Source organism: Limanda limanda, chromosome 16, assembly GCF_963576545.1.
Source record: "Limanda limanda chromosome 16, fLimLim1.1, whole genome shotgun sequence".
NCBI classification, from domain to species: Eukaryota; Metazoa; Chordata; class Actinopteri; order Pleuronectiformes; family Pleuronectidae; genus Limanda; species Limanda limanda.
In genome coordinates, this window is record NC_083651.1 from 4,717,008 (window position 1) to 4,730,896 (window position 13,889).

The window sequence follows — 13,889 nt, forward strand, 5'->3', positions numbered from 1 at the left end:
TGTGCACGGCCAGCCTCCAATATACACGCACTGCACCACGTGACCGGATTAGAGAGAGCCTTTCAGGAAAGAGGAGAGGGAAGCCACACACACACAGAGAGAGAGAGAGAGAGAGAGAGAGAGAGAGAGAGAGAGAGAGAGAGAGAGAGAGAGAGAGAGAGAGAGAGAGAGAGAGCGAGAGACACACACACACAGTGAGAGAGAGAGAGAGAGAGACACACACACACACACACACACACACAGAGAGAGAGAGACACACACACAGAGAGAGAGAGACACACAGACACACACACAGAGAGAGAGACACACACACACACACACACACACAGAGAGAGAGAGAGAGAGAGAGACACACACACACACACACACACACACACACATAGAGACACACACACACAGAGAGAGAGAGAGAGACACACACACACACACACACACACACACACACACACACACACACACACACACAGAGAGAGAGAGAGAGAGAGAGAGAGAGAGACACACACACACACACACAGAGAGAGAGAGAGAGAGAGAGAGAGACACTCACACACACACACACACACAGAGAGAGAGAGAGAGAGAGAGAGAGAGAGAGAGAGAGAGAGAGAGAGAGAGAGAGAGAGACACACACACACACACATAGAGACACACACACAGAGACACACACACACACACACACACTATGATCCATGCACCACAACGTGTCACTGTTTACAATTCCATCTACACACTTCTCACACCGTGCACATTGTTTACCTGCACATGGCTTCTTCCTCTGTTCGGAGGCGGAGGTGACGAGATGCTGCCATGAGAGGAACAAAGAGGTGCTCCACAAAGATAACACAACTTTGTGTATTTGGTCTTTATGCAGCAAACGAAATAGATGCAGATCAAAGCAAATGAAATGGATGCAGATGAAAGCCTGGAGGCTGTTTGTGTGTTTGTTCAGTGGTTTCTTTCACATCTTTATTACTATAAGACAATAATAATAACAACAATAATACTAATAATAATAATAATAATAATGATATGAACCTAATAATAATAGTGTTATTATCATTGTTGCTATTAAAGATACCTTTCAATAACACCTTATATTATATAGCACATTTAATAGCAGTCCTTACAATGGGCTTTCACAAAGAGGACAAATAACACCAAAGGCAGCTAATTACATAGCACAAAGTCAAACACAGCAACACAATATTGACACTTTCACAATCTACAAACACTCCAGTGCAAGTCCTGCATTCCAAATCTTATTTATCTGAAGTGCTGGTGTGAGAACATAAACAAAAAGAACTGGTCCCCGAGAGTTTCGTAGTGTTATTTATCATTTGAACATGTTATTGATGCACTGATGAGTAAATAGCATTTTTCCAATATTGCAGAGGAAGTGGATCTAACTGTTTATACCTTATATGTCTGTTCTGGCTCATGTCTTACGAGGTGAAGAGAGAAAAGAGGCTGATGAAGGTTAAAGATTAACTTCTCTTCCCTCTGCCCGTGATGACAAATAAAACACTATTAAACATGTTGAGAATTTTGGCAGCAGAACCTACAACGGTTGCCTTGAACCTGTTTATCAAGAAGCCTGATGCAATCCGGGTTTCGGGAGGGAGAAAAAACTGTGTTGAAATCACACATTTGGATGACTTGCATTTGTCCAGCCCGGGTCAACACAACAGAATCACAACCATAATTACAGGCTGCATTGATGAGAGCACCTTGGCCCGTGTCCATAAAAAAGTAATAAACACAGGCGGAGTGAGCACATATACATTATGTTATTCAACTCAACAGTGTACAGTGGACTGTAAAAGGCTCTTATCAGCTGAGTGGGACCCTCGCTGCCTTGTGCCAACACTAAAACATCATGATGTGTGTTTCTGGACTTTCATTGGACTGATGGTGTAACGAACACTGCCAAAATATACAGTTGAGTAGTTTGCAACATCTTTTGCAACTTCCTTTTCTCTTTGATGACCCGCCTGGTTGCTCCAAGAATGTGCTCAAAGATTGATGAGTGCCGAGGAGCCTCTTCATGTTCCTCCAATAAACTCCCACCTGGAGATACGGCCCTGTTATACCACACAATAAGATATTAGCTCAACTTAAAATGAATTCCAAGTAAATTCTACAAATGCATCGATCAGCTATCGGTGTAGTTACCTCCATCCATTCAATTTTTGGTGCAGGTCTGGATCAAGTGGGATCAAGGACTGATTTCTCTGTAAATAATTAATGTAGGGGACTGATATTTATGAATGTGTGAAATTTGGTGTCGGGCCTTGGCTGAGATGTATGTTCCACTGAGCTTCCTCTTCTTTCTCCTCTTCCTTTCATAAATATAATTTGTTATTAGCATGTACTACTAGAATATAAATTATTTTCTAAATTGTGGGATTCAACACCTTCTGGGTACTCTAATAGGATCATCAATTATAGATGAATAAAAGGTTATTATTTACATTAAAGATAAATGTACAGGGAAACAGTATAAAATTAACTAAATATGCACCTTCAAAATTAACGCATTATTTCTTGTTTCTTTAATAATTACAAAAAAAATGGATTGGCTATGGTTTTAAAAGATGTCATCACCATGAGGTTGTCAATCAGAGGAGTTACTGCATCAGGACAGAAATAGTCCAGAGAACAAACCTTTCTAAAACCACAACAAACGCTCTTTCAACTTGTAGGGGTTAACATCCCAGAAGCCCCTCCTGTAATTAGCCTTAAAATATTTCATCCTTTCTCAGCCAACCAACTCGCCACTCATTATTTCTCTTGACTATATTTTGCATGGATGTTACTGTGCTTATCTACTAATAATTAATAATTGTGTTATTGTTGTTATTATTTTCACAAATGTCCATGTTTTGGAGAAACTGTACAAAGCACTGGTTTCCTCTTGTCCCAGATCAACAAGATCTTCTCTGTGTCATCTCTTCAGGCAGCAGCACTGACCCCAACAAGAAACATAAGCACATATTTTAAAGTGGGTGATGACAATAGGCACTTCTAACCCCTTTGTGATCTATTCAAGGATCACAGAGAGCTCTCAGCAGTTTGGACGACTGCAAACAGAGAGCTGGTGCAAACAGATTACTGGCCACACTATTAAAGGGCCGGCGTGTCAGGTCGGCTCAGGTGTAGCGCCTGTCATCAGCGGTCAGACGGCTGCTGTGTCATCCTGCGGCCACACGAGCTGCAGGTATGTCTGAGGGATTCTCTCTCCAACCCGCCTCTGCAACAACAACAAGCGGTGTTTACGTGGGCTAAATCTGTACTTCCAGGACAAAAATATGAGAATGACACACCTCCTGAATGACACAGGTTGTGTGACACTCACAAGCCGCAGTGGAAGAAAGGATAGCGGTGGAGGCAGGATGTGAAATGTCACCTGGAGAGCAGCGTGCATGAGGCTGGGTCTGATTACACATCTATTTTTCACACTGGGCTTCTGCTTTTTATTTGCCCTGAGCTCTTAAGCCGAAAAAGCTAAAAGTTGTTAAAGAACAATCCCCAAATAGCTCATGTAATACAATGAAACCAGGCTTGAATGAGTGAGGCTATCCTGGAGGTCTCCTAAAATCTCATGGTACTGGACAGAGAAAGATCACCAAACCAGCTGAGCGACCAAAGAACACCAAACACAATGATTATAATTATTACTGTTTGCCATTTTTGGAACATAGCACTGTGGTCAAGCTGTGTCTGTGGATTTCTACCGCTGCCCGGGACCTAAGACTTTGATGTGCGCCTCTCTGTCCACCAAAGCACGACAAACAGCAAAGGTCACACTGTCTGGCTGTGACGACCTGGCCACCGTTCCCAAAATGACGGCCCTTGTTTCCAGGGAATGAAACGGTAAACACCCGACAGCTGTTTCAGATCAATACATCACAGCATTATTGGGGCAGGTGTGTTTGTTTGTTGCGATGCAGTTTCCCATGGGGGTTGACCAACATCTGGAGGTTTGGATTCTTTGGCAAGGACTGAAAGTTCTCAACAACTATTGGATGAAAACAGCTCTGTTTCTTTTATTCATTGTCTTTTTACTAGGGCAAGTTAACTCGATTAAACAAGTTAACTCAAGTGATGAGTTAACTCGATTAATTATTTTATCTCGCATTAACTCAGTTTGATTATTTATTGTTTTATTGTGAAAGTCTGTTGCTGACTGCTGCAGAACAGGAAAAAAGAAAATAATTGGCGGATAAACAATCGAGTTAACTCATAACTTGAGTTAACTCGATTAAAACGAGTTAACTTGCCCAGCCCTACTTTTTACCCATTGTGAGGGAAACTGTGACTTAATACTTCACTTATATGTTTCATATCGTCTATGATGTAAAGTGTAATTACCAAAGCTCTGTCTGTGTTTTAAAAGCCTCAAAGAATGTGAATGTTTTATATCTGGATGTTTTATGTTTCGATGCCATCTGTTCCTGCGTGTTGGGGTAATTTGACCTTGAGACAGACTCCACTCGAACCCAAATAATGACGATGCTGACGTGACTTGCAGTGATCCAGACTTGTTATTTGCTACCTTCCATACACTATAATACTGACGTGTTTCCATTATACTCCAAGCTCTGTGGTGTGGCTGCCTCTATGTGTACCAGTAATCCTCTGTGTCAACAGATCTGCGATAAAATAATCTCATAGATTCAAGTAAGAACAACTGAGTCTCCATGATTTGACCGGTGTGTTCATGTCCCACCAAGGAGATGAGTCATTCTCAGAACAAAAGAAGAACAGGTTCCTTCTTCATCACTGAACGGTCTGAGCTTGTTCAGTTTGATATGTAGGAAGCATCAATATTCTCTGAAATGCTTGCAAGGTGAATCACTATCTGAAGATTCAGAAAGGTAGTAAAGGACGACTGAATGGTTATAGTAGTTATAATAGCTTAGCTATATAAGGTAATAAAATGCCTAAATTACACTTCTGGAAATCAACATCTACACAGTAAAACATACAGTTAGACAAACACACTTTCAACCACATGTACCAAACACACACGAATTTAAGGCAAAATACAAAGACCTGAAAACTCAATGGCTCAATTTTAATTATTTTAAACTTTATGGATTCAATAAAAGAATTAAGATAAATTGAAATAAAACTATATTAAACTAATAGGTTTTATTCAATTATTTGTAATGATTTTTTAAATTTTCTTTCTTTCTTTCTTTCTTTTTGTATTTCCGCAAACCAAACACTCGGACCCACACTCCAGCATGGTAGGTGGCGGCAATGAGCCTTTAACGTTAGTTGCCACCCGCCATTCAACAAGAAGAAGAAGAAGAAGAAGAAGATGCGTGTTGTTTCCTTTGAAGTTAACTTTCTTCACTTCCACTAATCTAACTAAACACTTCCACACGATGTCATCTAAAGGCCGAGACAACGACGACAGCTCTGAATGGCAGTCTGCACTGAAGGAGGAGCTAAACAAGAAGGTACTGTTAGCAAAGAACATGTAGCTAAGGGCTAATGTGTGAGACACACACATGTAGCTGGTGGCTAATGTAGGAGACACACACATGTAGCTACTGGCTAACAAATGAGACACAAACATGTAGCTAGATGCTAGCTACATGTTTGTGGGTCATACATTAGCCACTAGCTACATGTTTGTGTCTCACACGTTAGCCACTAGCTACATGTTTGTATCTGTCTCATATGTTAGCCACTAGCTGCTAGATGTAGCTAGTAGCTAATGTATGAGACAGACACAAACATGTAGCTGCTAATGTATGACACACAAACATGTAGCTAGTGGCTAACGTATGAAACACAAACATGAAGCTAGAGACCAATGTATGACACACAAACATGTAGCTAGTGGCTAACGTATGAAACACAAACAAGTAGCTAGTGGCTAATGTATGAGACACAAACATGTAGCTAGTGGCTAATGTAGGAGACACAAACATGTTGCTAATGTATGAGACACAAACATGTAGCTAGTGGCTAAAGTATGAGACACAAACATGTAGCTAGTGCCTAAAGTATGAGACACAAACATGTGGCTAGTAGCTAACGTATGAAACACAAAAAAGTAGCTAGTGGCTAACATATGAGACAGACACAAACATGTAGCTGCTAATGTATGACACACAAACATGAAGCTAGTGGTTAACGTATGAAACACAAACATGAAGCTAGAGACTAATGTATGACACACAAACATGTAGCTAGTGGCTAACATATGAAACACAAACATGTAGCTAGTAGCTAATGTATTAGACAGACACAAACATGTAGCTGCTAATGTATGACACACAAACATGTAGCTAGTGGCTAACGTATGAAACACAAACATGTAGCTAGTAGCTAATGTATTAGACAGACACAAACATGTAGCTGCTAATGTATGACACACAAACATGTAGCTAGTGGCTAACGTATGAAACACAAACATGTAGCTAGTAGCTAATGTATTAAACAGACACAAACATGTAGCTGCTAATGTATGACACACAAACATGTAGCTAGTGGCTAATGTATGACATACAAACATGAAGCTAGTGGTTAACGTATGAAACACAAACATGAAGCTAGAGACTAATGTATGACACACAAACATGTAGCTAGTCGCTAACATATGAAACACAAACATGTAGCTAGTAGCTAATGTATTAGACAGACACAAACATGTAGCTGCTAATGTATGACACACAAACATGTAGCTAGTGGCTAACGTATGAAACACAAACATGTAGCTAGTAGCTAATGTATTAGACAGACACAAACATGTAGCTGCTAATGTATGACACACAAACATGTAGCTAGAGACTAATGTATGACACACAAACATGTAGCTAGAGACTAACGTATGAAACACAAACATGTGGCTAGTGGCTAATGTATTAGACAGACACAAACATGTAGCTGCTAATGTATGACACACAAACATGTAGCTAGTGGTTAACGTATAAAACACAAACATGAACCTAGAGACTAATTTATGACACAATAACATGTAGCTAGTGGCTAACGTATGAAACACAAACATGTAGCTAGTAGCTAATGTATGACACACAAACATGTAGCTAGTAGCTAACATATGAGACAGGCACAAACATGTAGCTAGTGGCTAACATATGAGACAGATACAAACATGTAGCTAGTGGCTAACATACGACACACAAACATGTAGCTAGTGGCTAACATATGAGACACAAACATGTAGCTAGTGGCTAACGTATGAAACACAAACATGAAGCTAGAGACTAATGTATGACAGACAAACATGTCTCAGTCTGTTATCAAGCTTTCCGGCCTGAACAGGTTTAATTTTTATCAGCTTAGTGAAATATTTGTTGTCATTAAATTCCAGATCAAGGAGCAGAAGGTTGTGGTGGACGAGCTCTCCAACCTGAAGAAGAACAGGGTGAGTGTGTTCAAGTTTGTTACGTAACAATGGGAATTCAGAATATATTTGCATTGATAACTTATTTATGCATAAATGACAACAAAGCTTTTGAATTTGTTTTCAGAACGTTTACATCCAACAGAGGAACAGCAACATCTTCTTCCTGGCAGACCGAGGTCAGACACTGGGTTCATGCAAAAGTAAGGGTTGATTTTACATCATTTCTATTGATAAGCTGATTGGTCTAATTCATTAACAATTTAAGCCGATTGATCATCTTGCCCTTATAAGGTGATAGTGAAGTACCATTGTTTAATTTCTGTCCCCAGAGGACCTGGATAATATGAAAAAGGAGCTGCAGGACATGTGAGACGAATCGTCCTCTCAACAATGTGTGGCATCTTCTGTCAGCTGACTCTGTCCCCTGCTCACTCTGAGTGGGACAAACCCGTTTATGAACATCTGAGGAGAAGAGGGCCGAGCTGGAGCCAGGACCTCACAGTGACCGGCAGGGATCCGTGTTACCAGTGTTTGTTCTCTGCCCACGTCCTTCACCTGAGAGGTGTCCTCACCCCTCAGCCCCTGCAGGACAACATTGGAAACGTGCTGCTGTGGAATGGGGAGATCTTCGGCGGCCTGCCAGTGAAGCCGTCGGAGAATGACACTGTTGTTGTGTCCCAGTCCCTGTTGTCCTGCAGCGGCCCCTCAGAGATCCTGTCAGTCCTGTCCGGTGTGAGGGGGCCGTGGGGGTTTGTTTACTACCAGAAGGCTGGAGACTACCTGTGGTTTGGCCGAGACTTCTTTGGCAGGCGGAGTTTGCTGTGGAAATTCGATGCAGGGGTTCTGACCCTGACGTCTGTGGCAGCTCGCGATCCCGGGCCGGATCAGTTTTCTTGGCAAGAGGTCCCAGCAGTTGGTGTTTACAGGATTGACCTGAAGGCCGCTACAGAGGCCGGCACGGTGACGTTTGAGGTTTATCCTTGGGCTACCTCCTGCAGTGACACTATACTGGAGTCTGTTCCCAGTGGCTGCACTGCTGTGATGAACCAATCAGGACTGGTGCTCACCTCGCCCGTGTGCCCTCTTAATATGTCCATCCCAAAGTCGTTAAATGAGACGGAAGCTCAGTCAAACTCAGATTCATCCGTCAAAGATCTGCAGCAGCTGCTTGAAAGCAAAGAGGGAAACTATGAGGTGAGTCGTCTTGTTGATGTTCTGAGTGAGGCGGTGAGGCGCCGGGTCCAGAGTCTGCCGATCGAGGACGAGACAGATCATAGTGACCAGGCCAGCATCGCTGTACTCTTCTCTGGAGGAATCGATTCTATGATTCTGGCTGTACTGGCCGACCGTCACATACCTGCCCATCAGCCAATAGATCTTCTCAATGTAGCTTTCAAACAACAGGAGCCAAAGAAGCAGAAGGACTCAGCAAAGAACGTCAAGAAGCACAAAAATAAGCCAAACGACAATAACACTGATGGAGCTGGTTCCCGAACATTCAGCCCCTTCGACGTTCCAGACAGAATCACTGGGAAAGCAGGACTCAAGGAATTACAGGACCTGAATCCTGAGAGAAGATGGAATTTTGTTGAAATCAATATTACGCAGGAGGAGCTGCACAAAATGCGCCAGGAACGCATCGGTCATCTGGTGCATCCGCTGGACACAGTCCTGGATGACAGCATTGGATGTGCTGTGTGGTTTGCAGCGAGAGGAACCGGGTTCATCACGGAAGACAAAGACCAGAGACCTTTCTCATCATCAGCTAAGGTGAGGTACCAAGTTAAGGGGATTAAATTGATGTGGAAAAATTCTAAATCACAAATTCAAATTGATAGTAATTAAACCCAAATGGTAATTAATAGATATTTCATGCTTTTGTGTTGCAGGTCGTTCTGACAGGAATCGGAGCAGATGAGCAGTTGGCCGGTTACTCCAGACACCGAGTTCGCTTTAACACATCTGGACATGAGGGACTGATCCAGGAGTTGGCCATGGAGCTGAGCAGGATCTCCTCCAGGAATTTGGGCAGAGATGACAGAGTTATAGGAGACCACGGGAAGGAGGCGAGGTATGTGTGCCACTGGTTTCAAATACAAATGTCAAGGTAACAGAACTGAAATCTTGAACTTGAGCTCATTTTGTCTGTGAAACAGTTGCTCTATAGCGTAACTACAGTCGTTCCATCACTGTAAATACCCATAGGCCTCAAGAAAACAGCATTTACAGTATACATTGCTTGAGTTAGAATCTAAACTCAGGGAGAGAACTACTCAAACTGGTTTAACTACTTGTTTGTCAGTGCGTACCGAAGTTAAATCTTTAAGTATGTACTTCTTTCATGGGTTCTTGTGAGTTTATTTAGACTAGGAAATAACATTTTGTCTCCAGTATGTCCATGTCCTTTTTTGGCAGCAGGAATCTTGACTTGTCATAGTAGGAAATAAACAGGCACCACAAACACAAGTGGCTCTGTTCCATTGCAAGGACTCTGGATTAAATCGTGCTTTTCCTGTAAAAATCTGCATTGAAAAAAAAATCTATTACTGTAGGTCAGAAAGAATAAGAAGCAGGGCGAAGCTCCAGAGGAAAAGCACGAGACGTTTTCATACATATTGAAACTTGGACACAGAACATGTTATCAAGTTTCAATGTTTAGACTGAAACACAAGAGGAGTTACTGTGATAATTGATATTAGGTTCCGTCCAAGTCAGATGAGCAGTGTTTTAACACCCTGTCCCTGTTCAGGTGTTTTCATTTACTGTGTGTGTGGTTACACCTTGTGTCAGGTCTGAGTGACATTTCTCTCTCTCATGCTGCCTTTATACATTTTTACAAATTTTCACATTTATTACTTTTTAATAGTACAAGGTTTGAATTTGTGTAGTTCCTGGCACAGGAGCTACAAGCCCCACAGATGAGATTCCATTCACCCTCATTCATCCTTCTTGTATCTGCAGATTTCCGTTCTTGGACGAGGACGTGGTGAGCCACCTGAACTCTCTGCCCGTGTGGGAGAAGGCCGACCTGTCTCTTCCTCGAGGTGTCGGGGAGAAACTCCTCTTGAGACTGACGGCGAGACGGCTCGGCCTCCGTCAGTCTGCAGTCCTGCCGAAGAGAGCCATGCAGTTCGGCTCCCGCATCGCAAAGATGGAGAACAGTCGTGAAAAGGCCTCTGACAAGTGCAGCAGACTCCTCACTGCTTAGACATATCACGGGTTGTGAGGAATGATTTTAATAAAATTCACAGTTCTTGTTTTCCTGTTACAGATTCTTGATCATAAAGTCACCAACAGGGAATAATAAACGTGATGGTTTTTACACCATGTAAGACTCTGCATCCTGAAGGTTTTCTTTGAAGTAAAGGTCACAGTCGATATAGGACGGCAAGTTTCCAACATCAAAACGCCCAGAAATCTGATGAACATACACTGGTTTCCTGAAAGAAAGAAAACATATATTGAGAAATGTTTTAAAAGTGTTTCGGAAGATCCCTCATTCTTCAAGTTTAGCAGAAATTACCTCGGAATGAGCCAAGACACAAAGTTTCCTGGAGCATCTTTCTCTTCGATAGGAGCTTTCTATGAGAATATAACAAAAATTACAAGTTACACTTTTCCCTCTCAAGTCATATGAGGGAAATTAAAATGATTCAATTTACCTCCTTCTCCTCAAGGAATGTATCCAGCAGAGGGAGACTTTTCTTTGAGAACACATAGAAACAAGGACACTGTAACACATTAAAATAAAAGTGTATTAGCTGCCGGTTATTAAAATACCAAAAATAAATACAGGCTTTTTTCAAGTTGGTTGGTACATAAGATACCAGTAACCAGTGATTATAGTAAATAGTTTCAGGATAATGTAGCTGGAAAATAATCCTAAACAGTCAAGACAACCAAACAGTTTTTATCTAGAAAGCGGAAATGTTCTTGATTATAAATAAATCACCAAAATGATCCCTGAAACCAGAGACATGAAAATATCAGACCTGACTGACAATCATTAAGTAAAAGACTCAGTGACTGCAGATACTTTTCTACAGGATATAAAATATGAGAGCTGTTGGTGTTTCAGGGGAACTTACTGCTCTCCTGGACTTGGTCTCAGAAGGAAGAGGCTTCTCCTTCATGCAGAGGACACAAAGTTCACTGTCCACTTCCAGAATCCCGTACTTGTGGGTTTCTGTACAGAAACACAAAGAGTAGAAAAGTTAATGTGGTACTATTACTTTATACCATATCTATTTTTACCTTTACTTCAGTAAAATGTTTGAGTACTTCCTCCACCACTGCTGCTTAGCATCACTTTGTTAATACTGTAACACTCACCTTCATCTCTGCACTGGTACGACAGCACTAGACAGCTGTCGTCACACTTTGCCTGGAAGTCAGAGAACTTCTCTTTCACTTGAGTGAGGCTGAAATCTTCTTTAAAAAGCGTATCACTGTTCAGGGTTGGAGAGAGAGCTGCATCAGTCAGGAACAGGACTCGACTTCAAAGCTCTGAATGGTGATATTGATACTGCAGGTTTAAAGACATACCCTCCAATAACCATCACGTGGTCTTCTATCTTGAAGTGCTTCACGGCGAGCTGCAGACAGGCCACAGCCCCAAGGCGCTCCTGGTGGAAGGACAATATTTAGAGGTTTCCAGAGAACGTGCATTTATGAAATAAGACCCCAAACTAGAGATGATTATTTACATCATTGCTTCTCGTCTGATCGCTGACAACCTGGACATTAGTGAAATGTGCGGCCCAGTCTTCAAACGCAGCTCGGTACAGAGCGTTGGTCTGAGGAGGAGAGCAGAGGAAACAGGTCAGTCACAGAGGATCCACGTGGATCTGAGGATGATATCCTCCATAGAACACAACATCTGTAACAGCTGTTGGACTCAAGTGGGCAACATTTACTGTGGATAGTATAAAGTACAACTTATTGAAGGCAGCTGGTCCCTTAGTGTCACTTCATGTCATTATTTATACAATCATTAATATACTGATGGTGACTAATATCATGGAGATCATTTCAACTGCTAAAGACTGTTGGGAAGTTAGTTTTTTAATACTAAACAAAGCTACTACAAATGTTCTATCAAATGTAATATACATCATGAATGAGTACATATACTTCTACATATTCTTACACTCATAGTATATTATATTATCTATTGTATAGTCAGATACTTATATTTATACCTCTACTATATATCATATATGATATCATACTCTGTATATTCTTGTATATACACATCATTATACATATTATATTTACTATTATTATTATATATACTGTTGCTGCCATTATTACTATATACTGCTATTATATTGGTATAATTACTATCATATATAAATATATATTATGTTATATTATATACTTTATATACTGTACTATTTTTATAAACTGTCTAACAATAACATTACAATCATATCATCAGTACTATTACCATCATCTTGCCACTGCACCTTATCTACCTATTTATCTTGTATTTCTGTTTTTATTCTTTCTACCTCAATATTTTTTATTTTTTTCTATTGTATTGTATTTTATTGTATTTAAATATACCGGCTGCTATGACGACTTAATTTCCCTTAGGGGATGAATAAAGTAATCTATCTATCTATCTATCTATCTATCTATCTATCTATCTATCTATCTATCTATCTATCTATCTATCTATCTATCTATCTATCTATCTATCTATCTATCTGTCTGTCTGTCTGTCTGTCTGTCTGTCTGTCTGTCTGTCTGTCTATCTATCATTGCAAGCCAGTAATAAATAGTGGAATATAGTTTTGTATAAAGTAGCACAAATGAAGTTTTCAAATAGTACTAGAAAAGTACTCGGGTCCAGTACTTGACCTTTGACCCGGTGACTCACCACAACATACACAGAGTCCACAGCACCGGAAGCGGTCAGCGCTCGGACCCAGTGGGAGATCAGTGCGCAGCGGCCCACCGGCAGCAGCGGCTTCGCACCGCCGACCAGGTGCTCGAACCTCCCGCTGCGGTCCACCGACACGTCCCGCTGGAGCCTGGTCCCGTAGCCGGCCGCGAGGATGACGGCCTTCATCGCACCTGTGTCCCGGGGGGAAAGCGGACGGTGCTCGGTGTCACCTGGTGTTGTTGTCCGCAGCTGCTCGGGCGGAACTAGTGTTTTAAAAGTTAGCAGACAACACCGGAGCGTCCCAGGTGCGGACTCTTGGCTTGAAACTAGCTCCGCCGCTTCCGGTTTGCATCTAAAAAATAAAAGTCCCTTTTATTCCCCTATTTTTGTAGAATAAAACCGGAAATGCTAGGTTAAATAAAAGGAATTTATGGCTAAAGCTATAACTATTAAATAATTGGGTTTCAAAACGTTTTTAGAGTGTTATGCTGATTGCACGCTAACGTTTTAACACTGTTAACCATCATCTTAATTATTATTATGCTTTTGGCAGTGGGGCTCACAAACAAGCCCCCTGCATCACACTGACTGTGCCCCCCCCCTTGCACATAA

The 13,889-nt window shown here is 41.4% G+C and overlaps 3 protein-coding genes across 3 annotated transcripts; 2 read left to right on the forward strand and 1 right to left on the reverse strand.

Annotated features, from left to right (window-relative positions):
- Positions 1 to 5,313: 5,313 nt before the first annotated feature.
- Positions 5,314 to 7,786, forward strand: LOC133021839 (ASNSD1 upstream open reading frame protein-like). Its single transcript, XM_061088831.1, has 4 exons — positions 5,314 to 5,468; positions 7,352 to 7,405; positions 7,512 to 7,587; positions 7,717 to 7,786. Exons 1-4 carry the CDS (start codon positions 5,394 to 5,396, stop codon positions 7,755 to 7,757), a joined length of 246 nt encoding a protein of 81 aa, XP_060944814.1. The 5' UTR covers positions 5,314 to 5,393; the 3' UTR covers positions 7,758 to 7,786.
- On the forward strand, positions 7,778 to 10,721 carry asnsd1 (asparagine synthetase domain containing 1). Its single transcript, XM_061088829.1, has 3 exons — positions 7,778 to 9,157; positions 9,277 to 9,458; positions 10,349 to 10,721. Exons 1-3 carry the CDS (start codon positions 7,778 to 7,780, stop codon positions 10,593 to 10,595), a joined length of 1,809 nt encoding a protein of 602 aa, XP_060944812.1. The 3' UTR covers positions 10,596 to 10,721.
- On the reverse strand, positions 10,605 to 13,544 carry zgc:136439 (uncharacterized protein LOC678627 homolog). Its single transcript, XM_061088830.1, has 8 exons — positions 13,272 to 13,544; positions 12,094 to 12,183; positions 11,933 to 12,012; positions 11,720 to 11,835; positions 11,476 to 11,573; positions 11,050 to 11,118; positions 10,911 to 10,969; positions 10,605 to 10,827 (listed from the first exon to the last, which is right to left on the reverse strand). The coding sequence occupies exons 1-8, from the start codon at positions 13,461 to 13,463 to the stop codon at positions 10,707 to 10,709; spliced, it is 825 nt and encodes a 274-aa protein (XP_060944813.1). The 5' UTR covers positions 13,464 to 13,544; the 3' UTR covers positions 10,605 to 10,706.
- Between the last annotated feature and the right edge of the window lie 345 nt (positions 13,545 to 13,889).

What these genes read in the sequence shown, in the direction of transcription:
- LOC133021839 (XM_061088831.1), top strand. Translation starts at nt 5,394, where the DNA reads ATGTCATCTAAAGGCCGAGACAACGACGACAGCTCTGAATGGCAGTCT. An exon ending in AGGAGGAGCTAAACAAGAAG is followed by an intron (nt 5,469 to 7,351) that starts GTACTGTTAGCA and finishes ATTAAATTCCAG; the next exon opens with ATCAAGGAGCAGAAGGTTGT. An exon ending in GACACTGGGTTCATGCAAAA is followed by an intron (nt 7,588 to 7,716) that starts GTAAGGGTTGAT and finishes TTCTGTCCCCAG; the next exon opens with AGGACCTGGATAATATGAAA.
- asnsd1 (XM_061088829.1), top strand. Translation starts at nt 7,778, where the DNA reads ATGTGTGGCATCTTCTGTCAGCTGACTCTGTCCCCTGCTCACTCTGAG. An exon ending in CTTTCTCATCATCAGCTAAG is followed by an intron (nt 9,158 to 9,276) that starts GTGAGGTACCAA and finishes TTTGTGTTGCAG; the next exon opens with GTCGTTCTGACAGGAATCGG. An exon ending in GACCACGGGAAGGAGGCGAG is followed by an intron (nt 9,459 to 10,348) that starts GTATGTGTGCCA and finishes TTGTATCTGCAG; the next exon opens with ATTTCCGTTCTTGGACGAGG.
- zgc:136439 (XM_061088830.1), bottom strand. Translation starts at nt 13,463, where the DNA reads ATGAAGGCCGTCATCCTCGCGGCCGGCTACGGGACCAGGCTCCAGCGG. An exon ending in ATCAGACGAGAAGCAATGAT is followed by an intron (nt 12,013 to 12,093) that starts GTAAATAATCAT and finishes TCCTTCCACCAG; the next exon opens with GAGCGCCTTGGGGCTGTGGC. An exon ending in GTGTCTTGGCTCATTCCGAG is followed by an intron (nt 10,828 to 10,910) that starts GTAATTTCTGCT and finishes TCTTTCTTTCAG; the next exon opens with GAAACCAGTGTATGTTCATC.